The following is a 10,942-nucleotide window of genomic DNA, read 5'->3' on the forward strand; positions in this document are numbered from 1 at the left end:
TAAATTTGTCATTGTCATAATGTTTAGCATCGTAGACTTGCAGTCAAAATATTCTAACCCTAAGCACAAGGCATGAAAAACAGTCTTTGATTCCACTTCTTTCCCTTTCATTCCACCCAATTTTACTTTGAACGGGTTAATTATTTTGTTGGTCACTAAGCTTTTCTTCATTTTACATAAATTTCACTAACAATTAAATTAAGCCAGTCAGGCTAAATCGTGTAAGTATTAGATAAATTGCAATTTGAAAATTTATTATTGAAATCAATTTGCACTTTTCTGATGCTTAAAATACATTGAACCAATCCCTAAACCTCATATTCCAAATTTAATCTGACAAATTAGAACTCTAAATTTTTGTTTTGTAATTAATTTTCTAAAAACTCTAATAATTTCTTTATTCAGTGATTACAAAGCCTAATTCATTGTTTTATATTAAAATTTACCAAAAACCTAAGTTTTTGTTTCATAAAAAGGTGCACTTGATGTTTCCAATTAAATTCCCCCCCCCCTCCCCACCCCACCACTCAAATAATAATAATAATAATAACCTATCTTCTTGTTTAATAAAACCATAATTTGGGTTTACTCAAAAACCCTAATTTTTTATTAAATTAAAAACCCTACTTTTTATGAAAAAAACCCAGATTTCGGGTCTTATATCACTCATGGAATAAATTGTGAGCATGAATTTTGAGGGTTTAGTTTTAGAGTTTTTTTTATATACACAGAATTTAATTCACAAAAAGTATACAGAAATCTCACATGAATGTGGGTCTCATATGAATAAAAAAGTGCCAAAAAAATCCACCCCACCACACCACACACTCGTTGTTGTGAGTGGTTTGTATGGGTTCTGTGAAATCAGAATCTGTACACCCAACATTTCTCTTAGTTTTGAGTGTTAGAAAAGTAATCATTTTATTTTGCAAAAATGGGTTTTTAAAATGCGATTTGCTCTATAAATTGCCAGTTTAATCATGTTAGCGTTATTTGAGTCACAAAATCTAAAAATTAGTGACTGCTGATAAAACTTTGAAGTTCAATGATATTATAGTAACCCGATAAAGAAGGTAAAATTAAGTAATACTCTTTGAATAAGTCTTTTCCACAATAATTCACGCAACCAAAACGGGCCAAGGACTCTTTTTGTCTTTCTATCTGACTTCAGTCTCCTCTCTCCAACCTGCTCTTGTAGAAAACTGTTTTCGCGAAGTTGACAGTGTATAAATAATATTTACGTTCTGTTTGTTTTTCATTTTTGTAAGAATGAGAATAAAAAATATAATCGTTATGGACCCTACACAAGCAATAAAAATTCAAATTTAATGGCTTGATGCATGAATAACGATCATATTTTTTATTTTAATGGGAAAGAATGGGAAACAAACATGAGCTTAGTAATTGATATTAATTTCTACACGCTATTTTATTTCAAGATCTAAATTCATGACTATAACTAGTATTCAACGCTCGGGCATGAGCAAGATTTTAATTTTTATACATTATTTAATATTGTCTGTATTATCCTATCTTCCTTACCAAACACTCCATCAGTCTTTACCGTTCAGTTGACCACTTATTATATAAGCAGATGACCAGCTTCTTTTCTTGCAAGATCAAGATCAAAATTCATAAGGTGGAAACTGGGGTTGTTTAGAAATGGGCTGCAGTTACTCTTGCAAAAGATCATCAGTAGCTGAACTGAAGAGCATTAGGGTTGTGCATTTTAATGGTTTTGTTGAGGATTTAGAGTATCCTGTTACAGTTGGTGAACTAACTGGCAAGCCCACAAAGCAATTTTTGTTCACTCATGCTCAGATACTATCTGGTTCAGTCCCTCTCAAGCCAGAAACTGTTCTTGAACCTGGCAGGATCTATTTCATGCTACCATATTCGCTGTTACAGTCCAATGTTTCGCCGGTCGAGTTGGCCCCGATAGCGAGGAAGCTAGCCTCCATGGCACAAAAGTGCCGGCCGTCCAAAACTGGTTCAGAGAGGCAAAGTTGTTCGCCCAGCCGATACGGTACAAGCCCGGTATGGAGTTCTCCAGCTAATAGTCCTAACCGTTTTTCAAGTCCGAGGGCCGGAGATGAACTGGAGAATGATCAGGCGTCGTATGCTATGCAGAAGTCACCAGCGAGGTCATGGAAGCCTATTTTGGCTACCATTAGAGAGATATCATTTAACAGGAGAAGTGAATCAGATTTACAAGAAAACTAAGAGCATCTTTTCTTCACACATAGAGTGTGTGCTCCGTAAAAAGTAGCTTTTTTTCAAGAAGAGGAGCCAAACTCACTTTACATATCAAGATTGCAGATTAGTTTAGATGGAGAGGTGCTTCTGTTGTTTGAGGTGAGCATTTATAGGGGTTCTTGTCCAAAAGTTAGGGAGATCTTTTATGATTTGTAACATTATGCAAATCTACTTGGTTGCAAGTTCAAAAATCATTAGTCTTCATTTCATCATACCAGATACTTTCTTAAATGTCTATAATAAACCTTCAAGAGAGTGCAATTGCAACTAAATAAAAAATAATTCAGCTAGCTATTTATTACAAAAGCAGTTAAAAATACAGTATAGAAGGACTTAACCTTCGAATATCCTTCAAACAAAGACAACTTCTTACAACGTGATGGGGATACTAAGCACTGAATTGACCAATATTACAAAACAAATTTGAAAAACTTATAGCAGAGGAAGGATCTAAAAGCCTCTTTCCTGGAGGGACCTTTAATGATTTGCATTACTTATATTTTTTGGACGAAGTACATCTGACTTTATGTACCTTATTCCCCCAGAGATCAAAAGAATATCACAAAACAAACATTTGACTCTATCGATCAAAACCCATTGCTACGATGGGGATCCTGACCTTGTGCCCTCTACTCCCCTTCATAAGAATTTCTCCAAAACTATATGCTCCTGTAGCTGATCGAACTGTGAGAGTCACTGAGAATTTTCCAGATGCACCAGGTCTTAGAGTCATTGCGGGAGGATTTGTATCTATGGCTATTGCTGGTGCCATCCTTCCTGTGATAACATAGGTTTCTTCCTTGGCAACATTTTTCACGGTGCGTGTCACAGTTTGAGTTCCCATGAGATGTGAAATTGTGATTGACGGGATGTTGAGATTCCATGGATGTCCAAGGGTGTAATTGCAGGGAGAATTTGTGTAATTTCTTATCTCATGAGCATCAATTCCAGGTGTAGTGCATAAGAACCCTATGTAGTCTTCATATCCTAAATCAACGAAAAAAGAAGTAATTGAGACAACCTTTTCATTTTAAGTAATAAATGGAGCTGGGGTGCAACTCTTTACATTTAGTCATATCCCAGTAAAAAATCAGGCAAAATATAATCAACATGAAAAACTAAAGATTAATTACCTGCATCAAAGACAAGTCCAGGATCTAGAGCAGCTGTGGGATTAACGTGGCCACTTCCAAAATCAAAAGGCGTTGCAGGGACTAGAGACATAGTTCCAGATTCAGAGAATTGTTGGGCTTGAAGAGGTCTCTCAGTCCGGTCAAGGGTTGTTGATGTAGTCATCAAGGCTGATTTGATTGCAGCAGGACTCCAATGAGGGTGCTTCTGTTTCAAAAGAGCAGCTATTCCTGCTATATGAGGTGCAGCCATGCTAGTTCCAGATATCATAGCAAATTCTTCACCTGACCCAAACAATGTGACATCAGGTCTCTTGCTTAATTATCTAAATAGGATATTTCAAGGGCTTGTTTGGCAGTGCTTATAAGTAAGTCAAACTTACTCTTTAACTCGCTTATTTTGCTCAACATGATTTTCAAAGTTACCCTTTTTAAAACAATGAAACTTATATTTCTAGAAATTTACATTTTTTGCTAATTAAAACTCTTTTTTCTGTAAAAGTAAGTTTTAAGCATGGTCTTCGTGAGCACTGTACCAGCATAATCTGCCTCATCAGTTCCATTTGGAGCCCAAGCAGACCAAATTAGAGAGCCAGGAGCTAGAATATCTGGTTTCAGGAGATCTGCATCTTGAAAGCTGTAATCTTTGATATTGGGTCCCCGGGCAGAGAACAATGCTACTTGTGGTGCAGATTTATGGAGTATAGGCTTCAGACTTTCCCCAATGCTTCCCACAGCCTTAAAATTCTTTACTCGCCCAGTCCAATCCCGTGGTGTAGAAATATTATAGTAGTCTATGAGTTCCTAGAAGATGTTATAACCATGCAATGACCAGAAAATTGTTACAAACGAGTGTTGCCGGAAGAAACACATTTGAAAGAGAAAGACATCATTTTTCTTGCATCTGTGATTCTTCCAAGTAAAGGATTCAGATATAGTATTTACCATTGACTTGCTAACATCCGTGATGAGGATCCCAGGAATACCAACAGGAACAGGATCATATTTTGTTCCTGGAGAAGCATTTTCCACTGCTAGAACAAAGCCAACTGCACCGAGAATCTTCGCAGTTTCGGAGACTCTCTTGATTGAAGCAGTACCAGAAACAAAATTGAAAGAATAGCCACAGAGAAGAATGTTTCCCGCCACCAAATTTTTGTTTAAAACTTCTGGTCTCTGGCAATCACAAGGACTATACTTAGTGACTGAAGAATCCAACAGCACATCATTAGCCGCTACAAAGGTAAATGTTCGATTTGCATGTGTAGCAGCTGCAGAAAGAGTGAAAGACACAACATATACGTCAGCTGGAGGAAGAAAAATAAGGCAAGAGAAAACTGACAATAAGTTCTACAGCATGAGCATATTATGCCCCTGTTTGACATCCTTAAAATTTTAAAAACATTGTTTTGAATAGTATTTTTGGAGAATGTATGGTTCAAAAGTAGGAAAAGGTTTTGGGTTTACGTGCAGAATATTTTATAATGTAAATGTGTGGTTGAAAATGAGAAATAAAATAAATTAAAGTAAAGGACGTCAAATAGGAGCACAGTAACTCAGAAACCATGTCTTCACATTCTAAAACTTTATAACTGCCAATACAATGGTATACACATCTACTCTAGATTGGCTAATCCCAAAAGAAACAATAAAAAGGAGATGCATTTGAAGAGAAGGGTGACAGCTAATAAAAAGTTGACTTGCTTGTTTCAAGAGAAGATTAATAATGAAAAATATGTTAATCCGCCTGCATCATATCACTAAATGGCTATAGCTTACAGTTGTATCGAGTAAATCTCAAATAGAGAGCAGATGATTTAAAAGCAACATGATTCAAGAGAAGATTAATAATGAATAAATTATCATGTATTGCATAATGTGATGCCAATCTGCTCGTCAACAGAATAAATTAGAGAAAAATTAAAGATTTGTACCCAATAAAAGAACCAAGCATTGAACATTTCTATCTTTACATTAGTTCTTAATCCTCCAATATAATTTTTTTGTCCATAATTTAATTGGAATGATTTCAGATTCTAATTCCAATTATTGAACCTCCAGTTCCAATTTTACTCCCCATCTCTGGCCAGGTAATAAGAAGGGACATCGGTCCATAGATACTTACGTGACAACCCAATTCCAGCTAAGATTTTCCCGTTGCCCAAGGTCAAATGGTTCTTATATGTCCGATCATCAACTGCAGCAGCCACAGATGCTATCCAAGGGCTGTATGACAACAGAGTTTTGGGAAATGGACCTCCATTTCCAGCTGCCTGTGCAACAAAAACTCCAGCTTTCACAGCTGAAAGAAGGGCAGTGTCAAATGGGTTCAAAAACGTGGTCTTTGTAGCTGCTCCAGGACTATTAGGCCCCACCGAGAGATTCAAAACGTCAACACCATCATGAACAGCCTGACAATAAATAGTAACTTTAATAAGAATCTAGGTATTAGTGAACTCAGGTTTAGACTTAGGCAATCAATATTATTTTGGCCTTCAATGCTTGTTGTCGTTCAGGCAATACACTCATGACTCAACTATAGTTATGAGTTCCTCAGGCACAAAGGAGAGGTTTATCATCAGCTTCTTTGGAATCTATTTGTGTCACAGGCACTCAAACCAACACTGAATAAACACATTTGCAGTTTCTACACGTTTTTAATAATAATAATTTTTATAAAAAAAAAAAGGAAAAACAAATGAAAAAAAGAAAGAAGAAGAAGAAGAAAATTTAATAATCAAATCCAGAATAATACTCCTTATACATGATGTTGTAAAAAATTGACATAGACTGGTTGGAATGAGAATGATTCAGTTCCCAATATAGGCGCTTGTGTTTGGGAATTTTTACAATTATAATTTAAACAGCCAGTCCCTCAGAAAGTGTAGATAAAAGTGTGTTTGACCAACATAAACAATTTAAGATATATATATATATCTGATCTGCCCATATGGAATTTGATCTTCTCATTGAGCAAAGTATGCACAACAAGCTGAACGTCATTTCCTGTAAACTTGGTGTATACTGATGAAAAGGTTTGTTCACTGAATCAAATCTATCAAACCATGTCGATTTGAAAAGGTCAGAAACTCAACTGGATCAGCTAACTTGTATTATCTTCCATTTTATTGATTTGATTACCTTGAGCTCTGAATTCAAGATAGAAAGCATTTTTATAAAATTTAAAAATTATTGCATTTATTATAAACAGTAAATTATGTCACTTCAAATTCCAAATAGAGTAACTCTGGAGATTCTTTACAGAAGATGCTCTGTCCCACCGATACCTAAAGAAGGTGATCAAAGGTGGATATTAATCTTCAATGATTGTTTTATTTTCCCCAGTTTTTTATGACCTAAAATTTAGGGGGGGGGAGGACTCTATGGAGACTTCATTGCTCAAAGAAACAGAAAATTCATTTTATTGCTTGTGCTCAACTGCTAATTGTAGCTGAGCAAGATCTCGGTATGACCAAGCTATTTTACTCAATTTTTATGCAGTTTCAGCCAAAAACATCGAGGTATTTGTCTGTCATCCCGGCTGATATTTACATATCAACTTACACATTTTAGAATACCTGATCAATAGCAGCCACTACATCTGCAACAAATCCACCAAATATTCTGTAGAGTGCCTTGTACACAGCAATCCTAAAAAAGAAAAACATCCATAGTTAAGCAAATCACTTTCTAATTGGGAGAAAAAGACTTAAATGCTAATTTCACAACATTGCAAGTGTACGTGAACATGGCTATACCTAGCACGGGGTGCCATTCCACTTGCTCGTCCATATTCAAATCCATGCATCCTCACAAGAACTCCATTATTCCCAGCTGCAATAGCGGCTGTATGACTGGTAAGAAAGTATTCTTGAAGTAAGCTCCACAACATCACAACAATTACATTGACAAAAGTACAATCTTGGAGAGAGCAAAACCATCACTTTTAAAGATTTCATGAGACTCTTTAGTCCCCTCTAATTTAGTGCTTACAATGCATTATGCATTTTATGAAATAAAAGGGGATATTACATCCATGTGAATTAAGAGAAAACTTAATAGAAAAGTAGCGGTAGATTGATGGCTGTTGGTTTCAAAAAGAATTTGACGAAAGAATGTAAGTGCTTTATTGGAATTCAAGGAAACAACAGTGGCCCAATATAGATGGGTTCATCATACATATTGCTTACTGTAGGCATGCTTTCTCATTTGTACTTGAAGCCCACATTACAGCTTCTCATTTACTACTTGTAAGTCTATTGACATGACTTAAGTCTTCAATGTGTCCAAAATGAATTTTTTTTACCCATTTATTAATATCTTGGATGTTTAGAAATGTCTCCAGCGCGTGACAAGTATCACACTCATGCAGGAAACAGTTCCTAGGAAAATTAATTTACTACTGCTCAAGCAATTTACTAGTTACAGTTTTGCATTATAGGTATCCTTTTTAGTCACCTGCCCATCTTTACAAAATCACAATATATACTTTTAATAATTTCAATAAATATTAGAATGTAAGGAGAGAACCCAGCTTTGAACTAATTGAATTATCAAAGCATAGTAACTCAAACCTTCCATGTCCATCTCCGTCAAGAGGAGAATCAAAATCAATTCCTGGATTAAATGCACCAGCCATTTTAGCAGCTTCAGCAAAGTGTTGAGCTCCAACAATCTTTCCATTACAAAAGTCTCTCTTGGTGTCTGGATCAACCTCACATTTACCTCTATACCTCAGAACAGGTCCATACGGTTCAGTATTATGTGTTGAAAAGCTTGGGTGATGAGGATAAATTCCTGAATCCACGAAGGCTATGACAATATCCTCTCCAGCCCGGTCAAATCCACCTCCTGTTGGCCATACTCCAGTTGGAAGCCCCAAAAACTGTGGAGTATGGGTCGTAAGTCTCCTAACCTTCCAATCTTTTTCCACAGACTTCACACCAGGTGCTCCTCTAAGTGTTTCTGCCTACTAATACACTGATGGTGTAAGGAATGTATGCAGAAGAATATCGAACATCAAGCAACTTGAAGAAAAGCAAATAAATAACATAGAACATCACCTGCTCAGGTGAAATGTGAACTGCAAAGCCGTTGATTAGATGACGGTAGCTGTAGAGTTTCTTGTAGGTTCCTCGGTCAAACATCATCCCCAGAAGCATATCATGTTTCTTTTCCAGGTGACGGGAGTAGGATATGACTAATTCACTGAAGAGGAGCCAAAATCATAAAGCAAAAGGAAGATCAAGTTTTAAGAATTTCAATCAACCTCAGCTCAAAGAATTAGAGATGCATCAAACACAGTAATATCTATAGACAATCCTCTTGGATTATTACCATCATAAAAGAAAAATATTAACCATGAGATTATGCGGGGCATAAAAAGCACCTTGGTGGGCTTCTGTTCTTTCATCACAAAAGAACCTTTCACAAATCAAATCTCATGCACATCACAACTTTTACGATATTTACTACTAAAACTATTTTGATGAATCAGAAATATATGACTACACTGCCAGAGTTATTAAACACACTAGTTCATCAAATTTCAATTTTTCCAAGCATTAGCATACAGTCTTTCTAGTGTTACTGTTGCCATCAAGGAACTGAAGCATAGTATTATTATAAGGCTAGAGTATTGGTGCGAAACCCTTCCAACAATGGCACAGCTACTTAAAATTTAATGTGACGTGGTAAACAATGATAAATGGATACAGAGACCGCTTAACAAAATAGAAATTATCTAAACTAGAAACTTATAAAATCTGCACTGCGAATTGGCAACTACATGACTTGGCTATATTCGCTAAATGGTTCATTGCACGACTACTTGACTAATAAACACACAGTAGATGAAGCCAAACATATTTTCAAATCATCTATATACCAAACCAGAGAAATCATACAGAACAAAATTAAGAAAACTCAGAGTTTAACTAAATAAAGCGTCAATCATGGTCCCACATAGAGGCTACTGAATAACTTCCTCTTGTATGAGAAGCAATAAAGATTTCAACTAGAAAAAAAAATACATATAACATGTACCTAGAGACATCAATTTTCTCGTCAGAGTCAGACTCCACAGCAGTAGCTTCAAACCCATTGATACCGCCTTTATAACTTATCACAGGCTCTCCTTCCACCGTCACAATGTAAATTTCAGCTTTTCCAAGAATCACAAGATTGAATAATAATATAACCACGATAAAAGAACTGGTCAACTCCTTGTTACTCATTTTAACCTTTCTCCGTCCAACTCCTCACACGCACACTAATTCGAATCTGTTCATTTCCACCATAACCAATAAACAGCAATAAGAAACCTAGAAGGAATGTCAGTAGGAAAACTGAAAAAACAAAAAAAATAAATAAATAAATAATGCACCTCGTACATTATCTACTTGACCGTGCAAATCAATATACTGCATATGAGTTAGGATAGTAATTTACCTTTGAATAAATTATGCCTGATCAAGTACATGAGCTTGAAGTTCCGTTCTTAACTTACTCAAATTGTTCCCTGTGAAAAAGCTGCAACTATAGAGAATTAAATAGCAGCAAATGGCCTATATATGGTGCAACATATACATACATCTGTGTGTGCGTATAGGAAGCTGAATGAATAAGCAAGGCATCATCAGAATATACAAGAAAATCAAACAAAACCCCATTAAAGAACAAAAGCTAAGGTCTTTAATAACTCACACTGATCCACGAAAGGAATCACCATTTGACATTACTGTCCTTTTCACTCAGCACTTCTACAGTAACTTATTTTCACTTTTTCACAGTTCAAGCAATTAGAATGAAATGAAATTGATCAATTGAGCTTGAAAAATAGAAAAAAACAATTTATTCCTCTCTCTGTAAGTGAAAATTGTGACATGGAGTGGAGTAGAGAGTCTTTAGGGTTCTTGTGATTGGGGTCACTTCCATTTATTGGGGACGCGCCAGAAAGAAGGACTCTTTCATCATTTTAATTAAATTATTAAAATCAGATCAATGCTTGAGTTTGATATTGGATTAGTTTTTAAATTGAATGAGATTAGCTCATGAACAGTTACCTTTTTCAAATTAATAAGCTTTTTGGAGGCGGCATTATTACACATGGGTGGCATACTAATAGAAAAATAGTTAGTTCGAGTGGTGGATTCAAAGACATGATTATGTTCCATACTTTTAAAAAAGGGTGAAAATAGAGTGAATAGTGTTTGATGATCATTATATAATTTTGATTAATTTTCTAGAGAATCAGTTAGCTCTGAATTCGAGTTGTATTTCACTTATAATTACAATTTATTTGTTGATTTTTTAAACGCCACTCATTCGAACTTCCACTTATAGATGGATCGTCCCAAGAATGGCTCATGAAATTTGTCAAAAAAGTGTAATTTTGGGTAACAAGCTTCACACCCATCTTGAAAAATGAGTAAGTTGACTTTAAAGTTTAATTATATCGGTGTCATTCGTCAAGAATGACAAGAATTGTCCAAATTCAAGAATTGGCCCGGAAAGTTTGGTGTATTTGTATATGATTTTGATCAATAAAATTCACT

At 35.5% G+C, this 10,942-nt stretch overlaps 1 protein-coding gene across 1 annotated transcript; it reads right to left on the reverse strand.

Moving 5' to 3' along the window:
- Window positions 1-2,528: 2,528 nt before the first annotated feature.
- On the reverse strand, window positions 2,529-10,356 carry LOC111403831 (subtilisin-like protease SBT2.5). The gene is made up of 12 exons (XM_023032457.1): window positions 10,092-10,356; window positions 9,837-9,917; window positions 9,432-9,668; window positions 8,450-8,594; window positions 7,961-8,355; window positions 7,145-7,240; window positions 6,965-7,037; window positions 5,512-5,797; window positions 4,332-4,657; window positions 3,923-4,190; window positions 3,390-3,671; window positions 2,529-3,243 (listed from the first exon to the last, which is right to left on the reverse strand). The coding sequence occupies exons 3-12, from the start codon at window positions 9,620-9,622 to the stop codon at window positions 2,837-2,839; spliced, it is 2,469 nt and encodes an 822-aa protein (XP_022888225.1). The 5' UTR covers window positions 9,623-9,668; window positions 9,837-9,917; window positions 10,092-10,356; the 3' UTR covers window positions 2,529-2,836.
- Between the last annotated feature and the right edge of the window lie 586 nt (window positions 10,357-10,942).

The sequence above is a fragment of the Olea europaea genome, chromosome 11 (genome assembly GCF_002742605.1).
Source record: "Olea europaea var. sylvestris chromosome 11, O_europaea_v1, whole genome shotgun sequence".
NCBI lineage: Eukaryota > Viridiplantae > Streptophyta > Magnoliopsida > Lamiales > Oleaceae > Olea > Olea europaea.